The sequence below is a fragment of the Labeo rohita genome, chromosome 21, assembly GCF_022985175.1.
Source record: "Labeo rohita strain BAU-BD-2019 chromosome 21, IGBB_LRoh.1.0, whole genome shotgun sequence".
Classification (NCBI taxonomy): Eukaryota; Metazoa; Chordata; class Actinopteri; order Cypriniformes; family Cyprinidae; genus Labeo; species Labeo rohita.
In genome coordinates, this window is record NC_066889.1 from 2,005,612 (window position 1) to 2,030,731 (window position 25,120).

Genomic DNA, 25,120 nt, shown 5'->3' on the forward strand with positions numbered 1-25,120 from the left:
AGGTTTTTTCTAACAGTGATCAGAGTACGCACATGTGCTGTAGGCCGCTTCACACTGCAGCGACATGATCTGGAACTTCTCCTCGTCCGTCTCCACCTCCAGGTGTGCCAGATACTGCTTCACCTTACGTGCCATCTGGGCGTCCTCGTACAGCTTCTTGGCGTTGAGCAAAGAGCTGCGCCGCACGCGCTTCTTGTGATTGCCCTGAACGTCCAGCAGGTTTGAGTTGGTGCTGCCCTGACTTAGAGACCTGAGGAAATGAATGAGCAGTGAATACTAACAACTGACAAACACGCCAGGTGCTTCATTCTTGTGGACTGATGCTCACTAATAAATGGGAGGACAGTCACAAACAGAAAAAATGAAAGCAACATACACAAATGTGGAATGTAAACTTGATGATGTACAAGTGTTTTTTTCTGGTCTTGCAAACAAAAAAAAAGAAAACTAATTTTTGTAAATCTTGTTTTTCATGTATGGTTTATGAGCTTCTTGCATGTACACTAATGGTTAAAACCAAATTAATGCTATTCTTGTGAGCTTCCTATTCATTAAAGAATCCTAAAACATAAGATGTATCACACAAATAAGCATATTAGAATGACTTTTTAAAGGATCATGTGACACTGAAGACTGGAGTACTAAAGCTAAAAATTCAGCTTTGCATCACAGGAATAAATTACATTTTACAATATATATTTAAATTAAATTTTTTGATCAAATAAATGAACAAAAACACCCTTTTTTTTTTCAAAAACATTAAAAATCTTAATTATTTCAAACTTCCGACCAGTAGTGTATTTGTAGAAATTTCTATTGTGAAAGTCCTTCCATTTGTGAATATGAAACATTAAACCTCATATACTTGCCACTCTAAGCAAACAATGACTACAGCAGCGTAATGCAGTCATGCAATGTGTTCAGTTCCATTAACGCAAAAAAAAATAATAAATCAAAATCGACGACCATGATCTGTTACATGAAGATCAATGGTTTAGAGGATGAGAAAGAGGCAGGAAGAGTTGCAGGAGTTGGTGTGTCCAGGTTAATGGTCATGACACATTCAGGACATGCAGGACAGCACACTTACCCTAAACTCTTCCACCTCTTCTTCCTGTAAGCAAAGCCCATGAGAGGCAGAAAACATGAATAGAAAGAGAGAAACACTCAGACAGACAGAAAGTACCACCAACAAACACTACACTTGATCCTATCAGAGAAAGGGAGAAAACATCTGCTGCATGTGTGCCAGTGATTCAGTGACAATAAATGAATTTCAAGTCTAAATAAAAACATATCAGAAGATAAAACGGATGTGATTTTATCCGTCTAGACTGAAAAGTGAGCAGTCTGACAGAACAGCTATTGGACTCACTATCTTTCCCGCTCACACAGCCTAGGTTACGTCAGAGTTAGATTATGAAAACAAACTTTAGGTTACTAACATAACACCGGTTCTCCAATGAAATGAAGTGAGGTATCTCATAGAGAATCACCGATGGCAATTTTCTTGGCCTGATTCCATTATGAATTTTTGCAGATTCCGATTTTCTTTCTAAGAACTATAATTGACAGCATATACAAACCAAAATTGTATTAAACATTACAATTACAGATATTCTCTATAAATGCATAAATAACTTTATAAGATTAATGTTTTAAATATTTTTAAAACATCCAAGTAAGAAATGTTGGGTAAAATGCAATAATACTTTTACATGTGAAACCAAACCACCAGTAGGTGGCAGCAAAAGACTGCGGGTCATTTAGTCATTCATTCAACCGATTTGTTCAAACGCAGATTCATTCAGAAATGAGGAAAGTGACTGTCTTTTATAAATGGGTTTCTGAAAAACGTGGATTCATTCAGTAACGAAACCCTGTGGAGTTGCTCGGAGACAGGCAGCCTGCTGTGGCTTTGACTGGAACTATTTTCACCAGTGAAATTTAGCAAACACAGGCAATATTATGACTAAAATGTAAGTCACTTAATTTTAACTTCTTGTTTATTGAACTACTATTGTATAAAATCAGTGTCATATTGCAATTGTGTTGATATTTAGGCAAGCGTCGTGCAATGTTGCCTACTTAAATCATATATTATAAATATCTTTTTTTTTTGTACTGCAGGGCGCATCTATAACTTTCTATGAGTGCTCTTGCGCCCATTTATTTTGATTTCTGCACGAGTCTCTCTCACATACTCACTCAGGCTGCACAAGCCTCATCTGGTATGACACAAATACATTATCAGTTGCCGTAAGTGTGACGACAAAACAGACCGGCAATCAGCAGACTGACCAGCCGGTCATCGGTACGGGCTGATCATGTGGAAAACTGGCTAATTCCGGTCCCTGGTCAGTCGATCGGTGCATCTCTAGTATCTCACTATGGTAATGCCTCAGACTTGACCAAATGCGGAAAGTACCAATCATGGCAGACCAATCGCTGCAGCGATCAGAAAGCTCCACCTCCATGCAGATATAAACCACAGCTACTTGCAGTTTCGTCATTATCTCAATGCTGTAAAACTTGTTATCAGAGAACCGGGGACATGTTAGTACCCTAAAGTTTTCTTTCTAACATTCGTTGGTATCTCACTATGGTCTATAGACAATCTCAGTATTGCTGATATGCTGATGAAGCAGACTAAGATTTGCCACTTAAGATAGACTGGAATACCCAAGTACTCATAGTACATCATGTCCACACACCCCAGGACTGACTGGGCAAAGGACAGTTCTGTCACATCCCGTCTATAGAATCTCCCTAACTATAACCCTAAATGTGCAGAAAGAGCAGCTAGCCACAGCGCAAATGTCTTGGATAAGAAATGCCCCTAAATAGTGCCCAAGACATAGCCATACCCCTGGTAGAGTGCTTGTAGAGCTTTTGGGGGTTACTATATTCACGTGACTGTAACATAATACAATAGCTTCCACCAGCAGTGGTAAATGCGTTGATGGGAGATAGGTTGTCCCCATAAAAGTGAGATACTGAACGAATGTTAGAAAGAGAACAATGTTTTCTTAAAAAAAATGAATTGTTCACAGTAAAAGCAGGAACAATTTTGATTTCTTGTGGAATTTCAGAACATGCTCTCAGTGTCTGTGTGCAAAAGTCTGCAGTCTTTACCTCTGTCTAAACATGAGCGCTGGGTCCATGTTGGCTGACGTCATGCGCACTACATTTCGGATCTCCTTGGAGATCATTCGTAACTTTTCGAAATTCACCAAGCCGTCAACACTCGAATCGTTACCTGGGAAAGATAAGAGATGATGGACAGTTTTAGGACCGGAGTCCTTTTAAAAATACAGGCACATGTGCAGCAATTACATGTAATCTGGATTACGTAATCAGATTCCAAAAATTATGCAAGTAATTAAGAGTATATTATATTTAAAAATGCTCATAATCAGATTACAGTTAAATGTTTATGAATTACATGATTACATATTCACACAATGGCAGTAAATTATTCAGAATTTATTTATTGATTCTCCCAAATTCTTCTTATTTTTTCTCTAATATTTACAAATGTCATGCAAATAAATTTGCAAACCAATAACTGAAACAATTAAGTATGCAAGTTACTAAACACTGGTTTACATTCCAAATAAGTATTCTAATAATTTAACAGTTTGCTTGTTTACAGTTCTCTGATGTTGGTTAATGGTCACATTTACATGCAGGTAATCAAATAAAATATTTCTATTTTTAGTGTTCAAGTTTTTTTTTTTTTTACATTTAATTAATTGTTAAGTTTTATATCAACTCACAAATGGACTGCAGTTCTTACATTAAGTCCAGTTTGGAAAACCCATATGTGATGCAATGCAATGTCTCTCATGCATTTTATGATGTAGATAATGTTAAAAAAAGGAATATATTTTCTTTCTCTTTGCTTTTTTAAATCAGTGTTGCACTTTAACATTAAGTTTGAAACAAGCTAGATAAAAAAGTAATCTAAAAAGTAGTCAGAATACATTACCTAAAATCAGTAACCTAAATTACATTATTAATTAAAGCCCTTCAAAGAAAAATCAAGATCTTCACAATTTAACGTCACATGTATATTTAAGAAGGTAAAGTTGACCTACTGACCTTCATGCAGGAAGGTGAGATCTTTCTTGACTACAGGAAACAGTGGGATGATGGGAGGCTGTACGCTCTGGCTGCTCAGTATGTTGCGGTATTTGGCCATGTTGCGCGACGGGTCGAAGATGTCCTGAAGGTCGCGGAACAGTTTCTCATACTTACTGGGTAGTTTCTCCCACGTGCTCCTCAATCGTGCTACTGGAGCCAGATTAAGACCACTGACGAGCACATAAAAACACAGCACATGAACATCACGTAAGGTCCTACTCTCAAGTTCAGAATCTGTGTGAGACTCACCTAATGATGGCAAACATGGAGTTGAAGTTCTTGCACTCGCGGCAGTGCAGGGCGATCTTGATAAAGTGCTTGATGGTCTTCATGCGTTTGAGCGCATTAGGCTCGCGCAGGATCTCAGTGGCCACCCAGAAGGTCTCCTGGTTGATGACATCCTCGAACTGCTTCAGATGACTGCTGCTGCCACCGCCCGGGTCCAGCTTAAACAGGTCGTCCACATACTCGGTGGACTCGATGTTGCGGAACAGGCCAAAGTCTCTCATGGAGAGCTGCGCGGCCACCTCCACGGTGCTGAGCTGCAGGAGACTGATCTGACTCTCCCTTAAGAGCTCTTGAGCATCTTCATCGGAGCAAAGCGTCTCAGTCTCCATGTTGTTCTTCAGGTAGTACCTGAGCAAACACATGATTGATGGGATTACTATATAATCATCAGCTTTGGTCACGTCAACATCCTCTTTTGTGCCGACGTGCTGGTTGTGCCCTGGTTCATGCTTACCTGCCGTTGAGTTGAATGCGGTCTGCTAGTTTTGAGAGCTGGTCTGGCAGTCGGCGCTGTTTGATGACTCCTTCAGGACTAACAGAAACCTCACATAGCGAATAAGTCTCTGGAGCGGCGATGAGGCCGAATTCACTGACCACGTGTGAGACAACATCTTTGGCTGTGGTGTCTTTACTGATGATAATATAGCAGCTCTGCTGGTCGGCCTTGAACACGCGGATCACCTGATCTGGAATGTCTGTTTGCATCAAGAGGAAAGAGATGAAGAGTTTAAGAGTTAAACGCAACACAGTTGAAGATGCACACATACTCACAGAGCAACATATTCACAAACCTCAACCATCAATCGCTCTATGACAAAATGTTTGGCTTAGATCTGTTCAAGCCGTTGGCTTCCACACAATTTGACAATGAAGTCTTATCAGTTTGGAGCACAATCTATCACACTGATGCATTTTCACATGCATTTGGACATTCCAAGTAAAATATTTCATGCCACAAACTCATAATGACGTGCACATGTACTCCGGGTGTACTTACAGTAGAAACCAGCCACTTCAAGGAGGCAAGAAACAAACAGAGAGTAAAGACAGAAAGAGAGAGATGACACATGACACTACAGCACACACGATCTATCATCAAACACATCACAATCTAATGCTGTATGCCCTTTTTTGTTTTTTGGACCAGAAAAGAATATTTAAAAAAAAACAAACATATAATGGCAGTACATGCCAATCAGCATATAGCGTTTTAAAAAATAAGCAAAATTATCACAGAATTTATTATTATTATTTTTTTATTAATGTAGAATTTGTGTGCTTTTCCTGGGCAAGTCGGTGTGAACTGTGACGTTAATGGAGTCTCATGAACACGCAGCCGTGCACAAAGTCAGGATATTCGCTAAATAATATGTTAAATTTCAGTCTGTTTCTGAAGAATAGGATGAGAAAACCTGGTAAAACCTGAAATTCGATGCCAGTACCCAACGGTACCTTTTTTCGGTACTGTACTCTCTGTGTAATAACAAATCAATTATTTCAGTGAAAAAAAAAAAAGTCCAAAACTCTCAATTTCAACAGTTTGAACTATAGGACCCTACAATCTTTTCTTGTGTGTTTCAATTTTTCTGATAATCAAACGAAGGCATTAAACAGTTTTAATATTCACAGACACTAGTTTATATCGCAATTCGAATTAAGTGACAGATACTGATCTATAGACAAGTGCGCACAGGGCAATTTTTTCTTAAAAATCCTCTTTTTGTGGTCTGAAAAAGAAAAAAAGGGTATATGGAACTAAAACAAAACAAGTGTGAGTAATTTTCAGCTGGTTTCCACGTTTCTGTGCAGAGGATCTGAAACTTTCATTTGAGACAACACAGAGCTGAAGTTACAGTAAAGGAACATTTACAGAAATCTTTCCCAGCATTCTCATATATTCTAACTATATCTCTATTTGCATGTGGAAGATTTTCAGAGCTTGAAATAAGAAGTAAACAGCATCAGGTCCACTCAGATACAGAAGATTTTGCACACTTTGGCATATCTTAAACCAGAATGAGAACTCGTTATGGAAATAATATACCTCAAAAGAATATACTTAAGTGTGAACTGAGTGTAATGTTTTAGTTCAACTAATTGCATGAAATTTACGATTACATGAAAATGTATTACAGTTAAAATTTTTATTAAATGCAACAAGATTATTTTGATCAACTTTTTGTGTGACAATCTGTGAATTCTGAGCATATATTGTGTTAAATTTGTTTTACACCATATGATGCATGTGGCTAAACTTGTGCTCCGATGGTGTGATGTCTTACCTGAAGGGTTGGTGAAGTCTAGACTGCTGGCGGCAGGATGGAGCAGGTCAGGACTGCTGGACGACAGGCTGCCCGGGATGGGCATTATGGCCACGCTGTGCCGGCACTGTTTAGTGCCCACGATACTGTCGTCCTGCGACTGAGACACGCCAGCGTCACTGCAGACACAGAGAGAGATGGATTTCATCCACCATAGACACTAACACTGTATGTCAATGAACACACGCACACACATATGTACAGATAGATGGAAGAGATTTTCACATTAGGGTTTCTGCAGGTTTTATGAAGACCTTTTCAAGTAAAGTAAATTTAAGGAATAAATGAACTGAACACAATATGTCAATATGGTCTGTGAATGTCAATGTCTTTTATTAGCAAGGCTTCGAAGTTTGAAAATACAACTTCCAACAGATCTCCATTACTTTTTATTTCATTGCACTAAATAAATAAAGCATTTGGCTTGAATAGCTCTGCTCCAACACCTGGAATATGGAAAATAAAATAACTTTTACTGTACCTTCTGATCACACTGCAATAAACTGATCAGCATTTATGTCTTGCTTTCCAGTGCAAATATCTTAATATTGCAAGGTACATTTACATAAGAAGCAAAATGACATTTACAAGATAAGAAGTCTTGCTTCCTGTACATCTGACCAAAATTAAATGAGCTGATGATTAAAACAACAACAAATATCTGCAGGTTGGCTCAGAAAAATCAACCTAATGCAAACAGAAAATGTATTTAAAATTTTTATACCCCAATGACAGCTATTAGTTTACGTTTTAACCATAAGCTCACATAATTTTCTTGAACTTCTTAGAAAATAAGACTTCATATGTTCAATGCATCTCAGCTGAATGTGTCTTGATATAAGAATATTATTATCAAACAGGTATTTGTATTGAAAAACAACAAAATACTGAGGAAGATTTGCATTTTTGATATGCATGCAACATTGAATGAATTAAAAAGCATAATTATGAGATAAACTGGCATAGTCAAAACTTTGAGATAAAGTGATAAAAGACCATTTTGACATTTTAAGTTAAAATTATGAAATAAAGCCTGAAATAGATAAAAAGTCATGAGATAAAAGTTTAAATTATGATATTGTAATTATGCGACAAAATAACATTTCTGAGATAAAAAAAAAAAAATAAAGTCAATTATGAGATAAAAGATCATAATGACTCAAGTAAATTAAACTTTTCATGTCACATGACTCTATAATAGACTAGCTGCAGCGTTAAATTTGTGTGACAAGATTGCATTTGTGTTGTATTTGTGACTTTATCAATGTAAGACATTCTGCTCTAATTTAAGATTTTTTTAGGTCTTAATTTGTGGAAGGGTGAATTGAGACTTCTTAAGACCTGCAGAAACCCTGCACATGGACATTTAGGCCGTTTTCACACTTGATTCACTGAACGGGATGGAGCCAGAGCGAATGTGGATTGGCTAAAACAAGAACTAGACAGCTGTTCAGCAACTGGTTAACATCATCCAGTAACCCTTAAGTGGCATCAAAATAAAGATGCTTTAGGGAAAACCCTGGAGTAAAATCACTGATGAAAAGAGGAAATAGAGGTAGTTTTGATTCATCGTTCATCTGCTGCAAACGTAGTGCAGTGAATGCGAAGAATGTGAGAATGAGAAATACTGCAGTCTTAACAAACTAAACTGTGATGTAAGAAGCTTCAGTGTGAAAGCGCTCTAAACAGACAAGAACACAAACACAGAATGAACACACACACAATGAATGAATGAGACAAGAGGCTCAGATGAGCAAACACAGCAGAAGAAGGGCGAGAACACGTGACATCTCAGACGAGAGGAAACAGCGCTGTCTCGTGGGTAAACTCTGTGCCAATCACACGCTGACCTTTACAGAGAAGGGCTAATTAACATGCTGCTGTCTCGCTCTCAGAGCCGAGAGAAAAAAGAGATGTGACGATCTGCTCTGAGAGGACAACAATGTCTCTCCACCCATCACTTCACTCAATGACATCATCCTCATCAACACATCTGATACGACAGGAAACATCAATACAAGTGCACAAAGAACACCCGAAACTACTGTAGATACAAAACACATCACTTCGGATACACATGTACGCAAGCCCATTTCCACTACAAGAAAACAATGCTTTAGTAAATCATGAGACAAGTCAAAACTATGAGATAAAAAGTCACAAGATAAGTTGAAATTCAATACTAAATCTTAATTATGAGATAAAAAGTCAAATTTATGAGATAGAAGACAAAATTTTGACATTTTAAGTCAATTATGAGATGTCAAATTAAGACACAATGTCACGATTTTAAGATAAAAGCATAATTATGAGATAAATTGACATACTAAGTCAAAACTGAGGTAAAAAGTCACAAGATTAGTTGAAATTGAAATACTATCTTTATTATGAGATTAAAAATATAAACAAGATAAAAGACATTATAAGTCAAGTTATGACACCATCATAATTAAAAGATAAAAATCATAATTATGAGATAAACAAAAGTAAAAATTATGGGATAAAAGACAGGTTTGACATTTTTAGTCACAATTATGAGATAAGTCAAGTTATGACATACTATGTCATAATTACAAGTTAAAAAAGCACAATCCTATGAGATAAACTGAGATGAAAAGTCACAATATAAGTCAAAATTAAAATACTATATCTTAATAATGAGATAAAAAGTAAACATTTTGAGATAAGACAACATTTTGATATTTTAAGTCACAATTATGAGATGAGTCAAGTTATGATATACTATGTCATAATTATAAGTTAAAAGCATAATGATATAAACTGAGATATTGAGTCAAAATTATGAGATAAAAAGTCACAAGATAAATTGAAACACTGTATCTTAATTATGAGATAAAAAGTAAAAATTATGAGATAAGAATATTTTTGACAGTGTCATAATTATAAGCTAAAAGGTATAATTATGAGATAAATTGACATACTAGGTCAAAATTATGAGATAAAAAGTCACAAGATAAATCTTAATTATGAGATAAAAAGTAAAAATTATGAGATAAAAGTCAAAATTTTAACATTTTGTCACAATTATGAGATTAAAAGTCAAGTTATGGTACTAAGTCATAATTTTGAGATAAATTCTGAAATAGTTAAAAAGGCATGAGATAAAAGTCAAAATTCTGAGATAAAAGACACGTTTGACATTCCAAGCCATAATTATGAGATATAAATACATAATGACAGAAGTCAGTTGAACTTTTACGTCATATGGCTCTATATTAGACGGGCTGCAGTATTCATTTTGTGTGAAAAGATTGCAACAATTTCATATCTATTAATAAAAAATTCAAGTACCTTTATTTTAAGTACCTCTTCATAAATATGGTTGTTTCTAAAGGTTTTTCAGGACTTAAATTTTATTTAAAAGTCAAATTCAAGTACTTCAAGCACTTTAAGCACCTTCTACAAACCCTGTTTAAGTTTTAGGATTGCAAATTTTAGGAATTTCTGTTCTTATGTGGCAGAAATGGACTTTCATACACGTGTACCAACAAACACGCAGACACACACAGATGAAGATTTATCGGACTCTGAATGTGACCTACAGAAAATGTGTGTGAGTACAATCATACATACTACACACAGAATAATACCAGAGTATTACGCTAGTATGCACTGCTAGGTCATGTGACAAACAGAGTTCATGATTTCACAGAATCAGGAAGTGAAAAGAATGACTTCCACACAGGAACTGTGACACTGTACTGTTATTTACATAAGAAAAGATGTTGACCAATGACAGAAAACACCTAACCAGGCACAACATGTTACAAGCGCTCTCTTCCTTATCAATCACAGCTTTAGTTAACATGTTGCTAGTTTGCCATGAAGGCTCCGGTTAAAAATCCCTATAACTGTATATAACTCTGATTGGCTGTTGGAAATGTAGTGCCTGGTTCGGATGTGATGCAACTCTTAATGAACACACAGGAAAGGTGCCACTGAAATGTGTTGTGAACATGCACAACAAGAGTAAACAGTAACACACTTGACATGAGAATGAAACAACATGAAACACAATGTTCACGCAAACGATCGCTTCTGGCAGTGGTTGTGCTGCCCTACTCCCAACATTATGACTTTATGATTATTTGATAAGAGAGAGAGAGTGTTGAGCTGGTGTCTCTTACCCAAACAGTCCCCTGTGCAGTGAAGCAGCCATAAAAACAGAAGACACGTGATATAAACCAGTACAAGCATCAAGCACCGAGATGAACCACAAACATAAGCCCGTGAAGTGCTCAAACACACACTCATACTCAGTCACACACACCTACTGGGCCGATTTTTTCCCCAGCATCCAAAAATAAAACATACACTGTGTATGAAGCATGTATCTTGATTTAAGGATGTTTAGATATTTGAATGGGAAAACGAGACAAATATGCATGATATTCATTTTTGCAGTGCATGCAACATTTAAGACAGCTATTTGTAGCTATTTAAGGCCTTAATTTGTGGAAGGGTGAAGTGAAGGGTGAACTTTTTAAAGTTTTGTCCTAACAAGCAGTGATGGTGATACATAAAAAAACAGGGAAATCTACTTGGGAACGATTTCTATTTCTGCACTTGACCCTCTAACACTTTCTACTTCTATCCTATCTACTTTTTTTCTTTAGGCTTGGTGAGCAGAAGAACGTCTTTAAAAACATAAAAAATATTTTGACAAATAGTGTAGATATTGTTGCTCTTCTGTTGGTTTGATTGCTTCTATTAGCATTTGTAAATGGCTGTGGATAAAAGAATCCACTAAATGATACTAAATGACTAAATGTAAATGTGTAATCTTAAAAAGGTTTTAGTTATTATTACTTGCATTACTTTAATAACCATAAGAAAAACAACAATGGATAATTTATCTCAGATCTTGATTAAGTTAAAAGAAAAAAAAACTTTCAAACTGTGAATAAACATGTACTTCATGACTAGAATTGTTTGTATTTTTGTGTTAATTGGTTTAATTTGATTATTTCATAGTTCAGCTCAAACACACCTGCCTGAAGTTTTCTAAATAAAGTATAACATCTGGACGCATTACAGCAGTGAAAAATGTGCTTAACAGTCATGAAATGGCACTTTTTAACTCTTCATTGCCCTAAAACATTGATTTAGTTTACGCAGAATGATTGTGGGATGAAATATGAGTAAAACATGTTTTCAAGAGTTCCAGTGGTGACCGGTGCATCTGCATCCTCCATCCTCATTCATGGAGAGACCAAAATGATGGATGGACCGAGGTCGCTTTAAACCCTGTTAGAGCGTGAGATTACCATGCAGTGAAACACCTCTAGAGACACTTAGAGAGCAGCAGCTCATGTTCTCAGTGTGGCGGCAGTCGTGATGCTGATGGACAAATCGTGTAACTCCATGAGAACCGAATGGAGGCTCATGAGAGGACATGAATTCAAGTAAACTCTGAACCATCATCCACACAAGAAAATATCTTTACCTGAAGGGCTTCGGAGGCAGGATGCTGAATTTGGTCTTCTCCAACATCTTACGGATCTTGTTGCGTCCTCCAGAAACCGTGTTGGCCTTCAACTTCTTGCGGCTCTTACTGTCCGAGGGAAACTCCAAGTCACCGGGCAGATCCGGGATGGAAAAGCGGTTGGTCTTCCTCTCCTGAATCTTAGGGATGTGAGGACCACCGTTCTTCTTCTCGTTCCTCACGCGGTTCTGAAGCTCTTTGAAAACTGCAAAGTCAAATGCATTCGTACAGAGAAAGTTGTACTGTTATGTCTATCTTTAGGGATGCACAGAAGTTTTTCAGTCTGGTTCTCATTGGAGCACCTGGAGATTTGGTTTGATGCTCACACTGTAAATAGAAAAACTATTAAAAAAAATAAAATGACACAATTGCGACTGAGAACTTCTGCGTGCGACTATGAAATAATATTAAGGTGCACCATTGTGAACTCCAAAGGTTTCTACGTGTTTTTGCAACGTTGAGCAATGTATCACAGATATATTTCACCAATCCTTTCATAAACAAAGTGTAGAGAGAGTATAAATAAGAGATTTATTGTGCAATGTAGAGAGCTTCGTTGATTACAATGGAACTTTGTGAGATTGTGATGAACTAAAATGAGTGACAGCTTTTAATGATTTTTAAAGGAGTTTGTAAATGAAATATTGATTTAATACAACAGTTAAATAAACAATATGTCTGACATAACACTATATACTAAATATAACACTATAACACTAAATTTGGTAATTTGGAGGAAACTAATTCAACATCTCTGTTAGCCAATCAAAACGAAGCATTCCACAGTACTGTGATATAAGAACCATCTGTATGTTCTGTGACGTACCGAAGATGTTAGTCTTCACAGTAAGAGAGAGGTGCGTGTTGTTCTTCAAGATATCCATGGCTTTGGAGTACGAGATGTTCTCAAGGTTCTGCATATTAATCTCCATGATCTGAGGACAGACGAGGCACAATGTGTTCATGCTGAAATATTTATACGTTAAGTGCTACTCCGTGCTGAGTGCGTTCTGTAATCTGTACCTGATCTCCACGCTTGAGCCCTGCTTCTGCCGCTTTACTGGCCTCCTCCACAGTTTCGACGAAGATGCCGAAGCCCCGCTCACTGCCGCCCTGAACTGTGAAAAAGAGCGGAGACTCTCTGGACGGCTTCTGCAGAGTGATCTGACGACACTTGGCTTTAGCAGCACACGCGATGTTCAGCAGACGCAGATGGCCCTTCATTTTCTGTGACGCAGTTCAATGATGCATATTTAAGAAATGTATTCACTCCTATTTATTTATGATACTGCAAATATATTCTGATATGACTGCCTAAAAGGCTCTGAATGAAATGACTTGTCTTAAAGGAGGTTTAATAATCCTTTGTTGTGCTTTAAAGAAGTACACTTATTTTGATGTGTTGACTAACATACTAAAATGAAAGAACTTGATTATCATTTTAACTGCAGTGTTATTTGATGTCTTAAATGTAGTAACTTGCAACTTTATCATTACAAATGTCTGTAAAAATGTACACATGATGCTGAGGCTCACCGAGGAGTCCAGTAACTTCTCAAAGTCCTCCAGGAACTGAGTCATTACCGGATCGCCTTCAAAGTCGTTAAAATGATTGTTTACCCACAACAACACGATTCTCGTCACCTGCAAGATCCCAAAATATGTCAACACATGCAAAGCATTATCTACCACAAAAACAACAGTGTAAGACTTACGCACACACAGATACTGACCGTGTCTCTGAGACTGTCCACTTTAAACCATTCCAGAAGTTTCTTGCCCACCTCCATGGGGCTGGACAGGAAGGTGCGGTACGTCAAGAGGAAGTCCTCAATGTATGTGGGGTCCACCACTGACGGCTCCTCCACCAGGTGCATGATCAGACGCTCAGGAGTGCCCTGATACGAACAAGACAAAACACCTGATAGTGAGCATGCATGCAGATTGTAAACCCCAGACAGGGTGGCTTCTATGCGGTTGCTAGGGTCTGTTACAGTGCTGTGTAGATTACTTACAAATTAAAGGCTATTATTGATTACAGACTACATGATGAAATTTGTAATAAGTAACATAATCTATGTTACTCATTTCAGGTAATGTATTCTGACTACTTTTTGTTTTAACTTGTTTTAAACTTACTATTAAATATAACATACTGATAAAAAAGGAAAGAGAAAGAAAAACTTTTTTTTTTTGACATCAACATCATAAGATGCATTAAACATTACATAACACCGGGGTTTCCCAAACTGGGCTTAATGTAAGAACTAGGGATGAAACAGTATTATTAGTATCATTATGTGATAGCAAAACTGTCTCAGTATTATCATGGTCACATGATGATGTGAAACAATAGGTCTTCTGGGCAAAAAGTGTAGTTTTTAAAATATATTTAAACTTCTTATGCTATATAAGAGGTCTTTAAAGTTGTGTTTTGGGCCATTATGCTTTGACAGTATCTGTCAAACGAACCAAAACCAAAAGCCCAACATGGCTTAATCCCTTCTAGAAGTCTGTTTTAAGAAGTCTGGTGTTTTCCACACCTCAGAATACCTCCGTTCACAGTGAATGAACGCAGTGAACTTGTTTATTGTATGTACGTGAGTTTAGTGTGCATTTGGGAGCACAACGGCCACCAGTCAGTTACGCTTTATTTTCACAGCAGATGATTACTGGAGTTTTCCTTCAAAATAAAAGCTTAAAAGTGCAGTATGAATTGCTGACAGCGAGCGGTTTAAATGGGTAACGTTACTGCAGTCCAAATTCAAAACATCTTTTTCAAGTGTAGAAATTAGGAAAGAAGTATTGTAATTTCCCTGCTGTAGCGTAATGCAAAACTAATATACCTATGAATTATTCATTTTCATTTATTGTGCAGTGCTATATTGTTTTACAATATACGGCTATTACTGTCATTGTTGTTATTATTATTTTTATTATATTTGAGCTTGTTTGGCTTTCTAAAACACCAGTGTGAATGTAATTTAGTCTGAGACAGTATATCACAAATAAAAAGAGGGCTGAATCCCCTTTAAAGTTCAGGTACAAGTCAATTCACTGACTTTTTTCTGACTTAATTTTTTTTTTAGTTAAGAAAATGGGTTGGCACTCTTAATTGGGAACTCTCAAAGTGCATTACATAGAATAATTTAACTTTAAAATGTACAAAATGTATTTTTTTTTTTTCCATTTTTCATTTGTCTTTTTTTTTCTTAAATATTGCAAGAAATATTGTATCGTGGACTTCATATTGCAATACTATTGTATCATGAGATTTTAATATTTTTACATCCCTAGTAAGAACTGTAGTGGGTTTGTGAGATGATAAAAAACTAACAATTAAATCATAAAAATGATCAATAAAAATATTTCAAATTCTTTAACACTAATATTATACTTGTTTATCTGCATGTCAATGATCATTAACTGACACAAGCATGGAAACTGTTAAATTACTGGAATAGTAACCTCCCCAGAGAAGGTTACTGGATATGATGACGACATTGTGTTTTGCAGCTATGCATCATCAGTGTTTAGTTACATTTATGAACATAGTTCAAGCTAAATGGTATGGCACACAGTAGGATTTAAAAGAAATTTGAAAAGGGAAAATTTAAAAGAGAACGTAATCCATAAAACAAGTAACTGTAATCTGATTATGAGCATTTTAAAATGTAATATACTCTAATTACGGAATCTGATTACGTAATCCAGATTGCATGTAATCAACTACTCCCCAGAACGGCTCGTGAATGATACAGATATGACGAAAAGTAGCCGTTCTCCAGAGGATCAGAAACCGATCCGGCTGGACTGAAACTGAACCTTGACCGCGTACGCCTCTGCTCTGAGAGCTCGGCCACCACAGATCTGAAGGATGACAGGAAGCACTGCTTTAACACTTGTGGCAGGAGAAAAACGGGAAATGTTTAGGCTGCCAAGTCCAGTCTAGCTGAATTTGCACAGAAGCGCAATCCACCACAGGTCAACAGGGTAACATTTTAAACGAACACATTTCACCATAACTAAACACAGTATATTAAGATGTTACATTTTGTATTAAACGTTTTCAGAATGTCATGTTTAAATGTGACACTGGACCACAAAACCAGTCATAAGTAGCACAGGTATATTTGTAGCAATAGTCAACAATACATTGTATAGCTCAAAATTACCAATATTTTTTTTTATGCCAAAAATCAATAGGGTATTAGGTAAAGATCATGTTCTATGAAGATATTTTGTAAATTTCCTACCGTAAATATATGAAAACTTAATTTTTGATTAGTAATATTCATTGCTAAGAACTTTATTTGAACAACTTTAAAAGCGATTTTCTTAATGTTTTGATTTTTTGCACACTTATTGTCCTATCCTAACAAGCCATACATCAATGGAAAGCTTATTTATTCAGATGACGTTTAAATCTCAATTTAAACAAAAATTTACCATTATGACTGGTTTTGTGGTCCAGGGTCACAAATATGTAAATGAGACTTTTGCTAATTAAATATGTAATAATTCACACACATTTTCAGATCAGAAACCTGAACATGGGATAAAAAGCCAGACTCAAAGTTTTTATTTGATTTTGTTGGCATATTAAAGGTATTTATAGAAAGGATTTTGGATTTATTTATTTATCACTCCACAAATCAGAAAATACTGTCAACAGAGAGAAAAAAAAATATCCTCCCCAAGTAAAAATATCAACAGTAAAACATATCGCTCAAGACTTACAGATATAAAAATTTTAATTACTTAAACTTTATTTAGAGTACTACTTGTGCACAATGCACATTTCTTAATATTAAGCCAAAAATATGTTTTAATGTCACTTCTAAAGAGGATTGTTTAATCTTTGAATAATATCGTTTTTTAAATTCAAAATATTTAAAGTGCACAATCGCACTTAATTGCAATTAAAGTGCATTAAGTACAAAATTACTGGTTCCAATTTAGCAGACTTTAAATATACCAGTTTAGTATACTAAAATAATATGTACATGTATTTGTAGTATACTTAGCATGAAATAAAAGTATTTCAAATATATTTTAGGATTTTTTTTTTTCACTTGGGTCACCATGTTTTTAGGAATAGAATATTTATATAAATCAGGTGAATGACATATGAACAAAGCCCTCTTTAAAAGTATGTACTAAAATCTGCAAATGCAAATAAACGAAGTGTAAAATGTTTATTTTGGATGTTTTCTATCCACTAATCTGAAAGAAGACGGAAGCAAAATCTCAAAATTGACCAGTGCATGAAAAAAACAAAAAACAACAACAACAAAAAAAAACCAGTGGTTTTGCCTATAGTCTCTTGCCCGGGTTTTAAACCGTTGTCTGATGTGATCAAGGGCCATCTTTACCAAGGCTTTACTTTAAGGGTTAGTGTCTTAATGCGATGCTTCTTTTTCAAATCGATCATCACCTGTTATTTTTGCCACATCCTTCTGACCAGCATTAAATGAACTGTTATCAAGATCCTACAACTGCAGTACAAAGCAGTAATCGATTGTAAACTACGAAGACTCTTCCTCACCTTAATGACGATGTGTCCCTTCCTGGTGCCGCTGCGGTCCAGCTCTCGGTGCTCCTTCACCATGACGATCTCGCCCTCCTCCTCCACCTTGTGCGTGTTCTTCTCCACATGGTTGAGGATGCGGCAGTAGTCCTCTTGTGCGATGCACACAAACTGGTCCACAACAACATGAGGAAGAGCAATGAACTGATAGTAGAGCAGGAGATTAGTCTGCACCACACACGGATACTCATAGCACCAACTCATGAGTGGAGGCACTCAGTGCAACATGTCTAAGAGGATGTGCTTGAGCGCCAGACTCAAGGCATAAGGGGAAGTTGAGGTGGAGTCTTTATTTTAGAATCAGCAGTGCTGCTATATTAGGAGGCGTTTGCATTCGGACCCTGACCACAGCACTTTGTGAAAGGTCAGTGATAACACTCCTCACTTACAACTCTGATTGAACCGGATGAAGTGAGAGTCTGCATGAGCCATCTTGCAACATTTGATATTCCTATCTCTTAGACTTTATTACACACTGATCTGTTTGTTTTTTCGTTGAAAACCAGTACTGCTCAATGTCAAAGGGATTAAGATGGCTTTATCCAGAGAGACTTGCATTGCATTCAAGCTATACATTTTTTACCAGTTCATGCATTTCCTGGAAATTGAACACATGATCTTGTTAATTATTTAACTTTCAGTCAGTTCCTTATACTAAGCTATTAAATGATTTTTGAAGATTTGTAGCTTCTTCAAAATGTTGCAAAAAAAAAAAACCATTCAGGTTTGGACCAACTTGAGGGTTGGTACTTTCCCACAACACTGATTTCAACAAGAAAGGCACGTCACAAGGATGTAAAGGGAAACTGTGAGGGTTTGTGAAACTGGCGTTCCGTGAGAGAGTTTTAACTTGTGTGTTGTGATGCAGACTGTTGACCAATGAGAAATGCACACAGGTGGTTTGTGCTGCACATTAAAGCGATAGTTCACCCTAAAATGAACATTCGGTTACCATTTACTCACCTTCAAGCTGCATCAAAAAGTCAAAGCTTTTTGGACCCACTGACTTTCAAAATAACCTTGCTCCTTTTATAGTTTTGTATGTCATAATTGACTTCATAATTTTGACTTATCTCATAATTTCAACTTTTTATTTCATAATTATATGAAATTATATGTCAGTTTTGTCTTTTTGTCTCATAATTGTTACTTTTTTAACCTCATAATTATGAAATACAGTAACTTCAGCTTTACCTCATAATTACGACTTTATATATCATAATTTTGTTTTTGTTTTTTAATCTCATAATTAAGACTCATTTCAACTTTATCTTATAATTATGACAGTTTGTCATGATTAGGAACTTATCTCATAATAACAAATTAATTGTATCTCATAGTACATTGATATATTATATATATTTATAGATATATTTATACTATGGCTTAGTACGTCATTTTGTCTTTTTATCTCAATATCTACTTAGTTTCGTTAGTTTTGACTTTGTTAATTTTGTCTTTTTTTATTTAATAATTCTTACTTTTTTATTATCTCATAATTATGAAAACTTAATATATCACAATTTTGACTTTTTATCTCATAATACATAACTAATACATCATTTTCCATAATTTTGACTTTATCTCATAACTTTGACAAATTATTTTCTCTTTTTATCTCATAATTTCTACTTCTTATTTCATAATTATAATTATATGTTAGCTTCGTTAGTTTCGACTTTGTTCATTTTGTCTTATCTCATAATTGTTACTTTTTTTAAGCTTATAATTATGAAATAGTATGTTAGAATTTCGGCTTCGTCTCATAACTGCAACTTAATATATCATATTTTTTTATCTCACAATTAATACATAATACTCCATAATTTTGACTTTATCTCGTAATTATGACAATTTTAAATGTATCTCATAATTACAAGATAATTATATCTTATAGTACATTGATATAATATATAGATGGACCACAAAACCACTCATAAGGGTTAATTTTTTGAAATTGAGATTTAAAAAGCTAAATAAATAAGCTTTCCATTAATGTATGGTTTGTTATGATAGGACGATATTTGGCTGAGATACAGCTATTTGAAAATGTGGAATCTGAGGGTGCAAAAAAAAATCAAAATATTGCGAAAATCCCTTTTAAAGTTGTCCAAATTAAGTTCTTAGCCATGCATATTACTAATCAAACGGTAGGATAATGATGTACAGTATTGTTGGCTATTCCTACAAATATACCCGTGCTACTTATGACTGGTTTTGTGGTCCAGGGTCACATATAATTATGACTTAGCATGTCAAAATTTTCTTTTAATCTCTACTTTATTTCATAATTGAATCATTTTCATTTTAACTTTTCATCGTACTTTTGTCCTTGTAACTCATAATTTCTATCTTATAATTAAAAATTACATTTTATCATCTTATAATATGTGACAGTATTTCAGAATTTATATCTTTATATCTCATAATTCTGACTTACTTCATAATGACTATTTAATCTCATAATTATGACTTCCCAAACCACGATTTTCTTCTTGCATGGCAGAAATGGGCTCACATGCATGCTCTCACCTGGCAGTCATCTCCTTTAGTGCACACGACCCCGTTCATGAACTGTCTGTCTAGAGACGGTGAGATTCCGAAGCTGTTGCCCATGCACAGGATCTCCGTTCGACTGTCTCCATAGCTGATCTCCACAGCACCATTCAGGATCACGTACCACTGGTCCAGCTGCAAACACAACAGTGCACTGATCACAAGACACGTCAAATGAGTTTTATGCATGTCAAATTGGTTATTACAGACGCTGGTATTGTGGGGAACAACAGCTGAGATAGCATTCCAGGGACCAAAATAATGTAGATAACAATAATAAGTTCTTTTTCATATTTTTTACTCGAAATGGATTAATCTAACAGTATAAATAAAGGCGACAGCATCAGTCAGTGCATGTCACTACTAGGCTAACTCTGTATGTTCTGTGTGTCTCTGTGTGAATGAATGGTGCAGTTTTGATGCACAAACTCAAACACAAGTGACGCTTATGGTGATTTCAGCATCTGTGTCTCAATATATGAGGACGTGAACATATAAACTTAATCTCCAGATCTGCTCTATGAGTCACTTAAATACTACCACTAAATACTCACTGAAACTGAAAGTAAAACGGAAAGATCTTCATGACAACCCATCAAAATAAAAGTCCAGTTTAATTTAAAGAAATTAGGACAGAAATATATTACTATTGTATATTCAATTCTTAATTAATAATAATAATAATAATTTAAGAAATATCCTAAAATCAAGGTATTTAACATGCAGTTATACAGTGCTGTTGTGCATCACTTTATTTGACAAAAAATAAAAATGCAATGTTGCAAATTCTTTTTTTTTAATTTCATTACATTTTAAAAAGTCTGATTAAATTGTTAAAGTTTTGTTGATTAATTTTTAATGACAAATTTGTATTAAACCATAAAACACAGAATCCAGGACAAAAATATAATGGAAAATAGAATTTAGTGGAAAATAAAACAGATTTCATGGGGCCCCAAGTTAAAAGGGAGCTCTGTGGAGTTTAATTGTGAACAAACAAATTACCTTTTCATTTATTCAATCTCTAACAAACATATGGAAAGCTTGTAATTCTTCCAGTAATACTAAATGAGTGTTGTGATAAAAAAAAGATATTGTATGATATGGAAATAAATATTGTGATAACATTTTTGGCCATATCGCCTAGCCTGAAAAAGTGAAGTGGCTCCATTCAAGTGAAAATGTGTGTGTGTGCTGAAATATCTTGACCTTTGCTCTCACTCTGTGTGTTTCTGTCTCCTTCTCATCCGCACAGAAGCGTGTTTGTCTCATTGACCTTCACTGTAGCCCACACACAAATAACACGGCTAAATGTCTCTTTGCGTTTTCCCTCTCAGCTCTCCTTTAAACTCATTTATGACGTGCTTCAAAGAGTCTTTCCTGTGGTCCGACATCTAACATAATTACTCGGTTTCATGACGGACTGCTCAACCTCAAAAACACCAGCGTCATTACCAACTCTTTTTATTGTTGTCTTCATGAATCGTTTGTCCACTCTCTTCTTAATCATGTTTATGTGTGTGAAATGTGCTATAAAAATAAACCGACTCTTAAAACAACAGTCCAGATCTCTGAATAAAGGAGTGTCAGATCATCACAGATCAATGTTTTTGGGGCTCATGACAGTGTGAGGAAGATCATAGAGACGTCTATTTGTTTTTATGTCAAATGTCTGCATCTGAACAAGACTTCATTCAAATCGGCATGGCTACCTCCTGTTTGTCCTGAAGAATGATGGTGCCTTCCTGTTCCACCACCACGAACGTCATGACCCGACACAGCTCCCTCCTGACGGACATGGTCATGTTGGCGAATGCCGGCAGCTGATGCATGAACTCCAGGAGCTGCTCTGTAGAGAAAGATGAGAGAGAGATGTTGATGAGTGTGATGTGACTTTCATTTTAACTAAAAATCAAGAAGTGATTACTGTGTAGAATATAAATGAACTCTGTTCGAATTAAACTGTTTGGCATTGTAACATTTTTCATGATAATTATGTGCAGTGCTGATTTTCTGCTAATTTTCAATTCAAGTGAACGAGAGCACTTCAACAGGGTTTCTGCAGGGTTTATGAAGTAAATTATGACTTTTTAAAGAGCTTTTTAAGAGCAAGTAAGGACAAATTAAGATCTAAATTGAAAGGAACACAATACATCAATGTTCTCTAAATGTAAATGACTAGAGAGCAGGCAATGTGTTGAATTAGTAATAATTCAAAGTTTGAAAACACAACTTCACAATTAAAAAAAGCAAAGCTTAAGTTTAAGTGTAATAGCTTATATATAGCTTAATAGCTCTGCTCCCAAGCACTAGAATACGGAAATAACTTTTACTCTCTCTCTCTCTCTCCATATATATATATATATATACATATACATAAAGTTATTTCCATATTCTAGTGCTAGAATATGGAAAATATATAAACTTTTACTTTCTCTCTCTATATATATGCTCATCAAGGCTGCATCATTTGATTAAAAGTACAGAAAAAACACTAATATTGCGAAATATTGTTACAATTTAAAATCATGTTTTTCTATTTTAATATACTTTAAAATATAATTTATTTCTGTGATGCAAAGCTGAATTTTCAGCATCATTACTCCAGTCTTCAGTGTCACATGATCCTTCAGAAATCATTCTAATATGCTAAATTATCGTCAATGTTGGTAACAGTTGTGCTGCTTAATATTTTTTTTGGAACCTGTGACACTTTTTTCAGGTTTCATTGATAAATAAATGGTTAAAAAGAACAGTATTTATAAATAAATCACCATATTATAATGATTTCTGAAGGATCATGTGACACTGAAGACGGGAGAAATGGCTATTAAAAAATTCAGCTCTGCATCGCAGGAATAAATTATATTTATAGTATATTAAAATAGAAAAACGTTATTTTAAATTGCAATAATATTTCACAATTTTACTGTTTTTTCTGTTTTTTATGAAATAAATGCAGCCTTAATGAGCATAAGAGAGTTTTTTTAAAAGCATTAACAATGTTACTGATTCCAAAGATTTAAACGCCAGCATGTGTGTGTGTATGTATATTTTACTCGCTTAATTTTGTTCCAGTTCTCAGAAAACAAGACTTCATATCTTCATTTTGATTTAAGGGATGTTTAGATATTTTGTTTTCGAAAACAAAAATACTGAAGAAGATATACATTTTTTAGCAATGCATGGAACATTTAATGCCGTGACTTTATCAATGTGACATTTTCTGCTCTAATTTAAAAGCTTTTTAGGCCTTGATTTGTGGAACAATGAATTTAAACTGAATATCAACTTAACCCCTTCTTAAGACCTGCAAAAACCCTGTTGCCCGTTTTCTTTCCTCAACAACCGAGCTCTTTACCGATGTCGTCATCGGTCCGATCCACCGCATCCTTCTCTAGACACTCTCGCACCAGATCTCTGCCCAGAAGAGCCTCCGAGGAGCGCTCGATATCCTCATCTTCCTCCTCTTCCTCAGAGTCCACAGGAGCTTCGGGGAGACCAGACAGATCCACGTCACCCATCTCGCTCTCGGTGGCCTGCAGAAGAACAAACAGCATTGATTGCAGCTGCTCAGTTTTAGGAAAGGAAATCACAAGGCTTGTGTCCCACTGGACTCCTGCTTTCGCTGCTATTCAGCACTTCCTTTGTCATTAATGTCAATGTAATCTCTGCTAAGAAGGGACTTTTGAGAAACCTGCATGAGGTTGACTGATTCAAGCTTTGAATGCAAATATCAGCTCCAGCGTTACATTTGCATGTTCTCCTTTCATAAGCTCCAAGTGCAGCGCTGTAGTTATTAATATCAGTGACATTTAGAGCAAACTGCATCTCAGAGCTCTGTGTCTGTCATGTGTTCGAATAGTCTATGGATAGTCCACAATACAACGTGGATGCACATCATGCATGTGAACAATGTAGAGCAGTATTTTCCACATCTCTCACTGTTTGTATGACCAGCAAAACATCTGAACACCAGAGGGAGTCAACACACTCCTAATGCATCTTAACTTTTAATACTCATATGATTCATATTTAGTCATACAAATCATAAACCTCTTATTTACTGTGACAGTTCAGACAGATCTGGTTTGTGAACACTAATGCAATCACCTGATTTTGTTGGTGTTGCCAAACATCTGATTTGACCAGTAATTAAATAATGGGCTGCACTATGCCATTAAAATGCGTTTAAAAAATATACGCATGTAATCAGTGAATGTGCATATGTGTCTGACATCATTCAGTACTTACAGATAAGCAGAATTATCGTTATATCTCGTTCTCTTGTCAGTGGAAATCTAATGCATCAGGAAAGGCTCTTTCCATTTGAACACTGTGTTTAGTATTAGGAGAGTATTGATTTGTGAATTCAAAAAGAACTGATTTGTGAAGCTAAAGAATCAGTCTTGACCGTTTCGAGATATCAGCATCAAATGATGATCATCAGGCTCGTGAAGAGTCCAAATGACAGCTTGTCAAAGCATGTTTTCACATTTTTGCTGGTTTTTCTATGTACTCTGTGTCAATCAAATGTTAATTTACACTACCAGTCAAAAGTTTTTGAACAGTAAGATTTTTAATACTTTTTAAAGTCTCTTCTTCTCACCAAGCAAAAACAAAATTAAATATTTTTACTATTTAAAATTACTGCTTTCCACTTGAATATGTTTTAAAATGTAATTTTTTCCTGTTATTTCAAAGCTGAATTTT

General features: G+C 35.6%; 1 protein-coding gene across 11 annotated transcripts in view; it reads right to left on the reverse strand.

Moving 5' to 3' along the window:
• The window catches only part of rapgef6 (Rap guanine nucleotide exchange factor (GEF) 6), an 87,297-nt gene that overhangs the window by 9,990 nt on the left and 52,187 nt on the right, over nucleotides 1-25,120 (reverse strand). For 6 of the 11 annotated variants that reach the window (XM_051092783.1, XM_051092784.1, XM_051092779.1 and 3 more), the window contains 17 exons: nucleotides 23,769-23,946; nucleotides 22,120-22,256; nucleotides 20,384-20,542; nucleotides 17,810-17,962; nucleotides 13,995-14,159; nucleotides 13,798-13,905; nucleotides 13,285-13,488; nucleotides 13,088-13,196; nucleotides 12,223-12,466; nucleotides 6,717-6,874; nucleotides 5,432-5,446; nucleotides 4,889-5,129; nucleotides 4,396-4,782; nucleotides 4,105-4,316; nucleotides 3,136-3,259; nucleotides 1,091-1,114; nucleotides 33-250 (listed from right to left, as the gene is read on the reverse strand). In XM_051092783.1, coding sequence (XP_050948740.1) covers nucleotides 33-250; nucleotides 1,091-1,114; nucleotides 3,136-3,259; nucleotides 4,105-4,316; nucleotides 4,396-4,782; nucleotides 4,889-5,129; nucleotides 5,432-5,446; nucleotides 6,717-6,874; nucleotides 12,223-12,466; nucleotides 13,088-13,196; nucleotides 13,285-13,488; nucleotides 13,798-13,905; nucleotides 13,995-14,159; nucleotides 17,810-17,962; nucleotides 20,384-20,542; nucleotides 22,120-22,256; nucleotides 23,769-23,946 — 2,836 coding nt within the window. The remainder of the gene's footprint in view (nucleotides 1-32; nucleotides 251-1,090; nucleotides 1,115-3,135; nucleotides 3,260-4,104; nucleotides 4,317-4,395; nucleotides 4,783-4,888; nucleotides 5,130-5,431; nucleotides 5,447-6,716; nucleotides 6,875-12,222; nucleotides 12,467-13,087; nucleotides 13,197-13,284; nucleotides 13,489-13,797; nucleotides 13,906-13,994; nucleotides 14,160-17,809; nucleotides 17,963-20,383; nucleotides 20,543-22,119; nucleotides 22,257-23,768; nucleotides 23,947-25,120) is intronic. The other 5 variants (XM_051092789.1, XM_051092781.1, XM_051092790.1 and 2 more) reach the window with 3 other exon arrangements.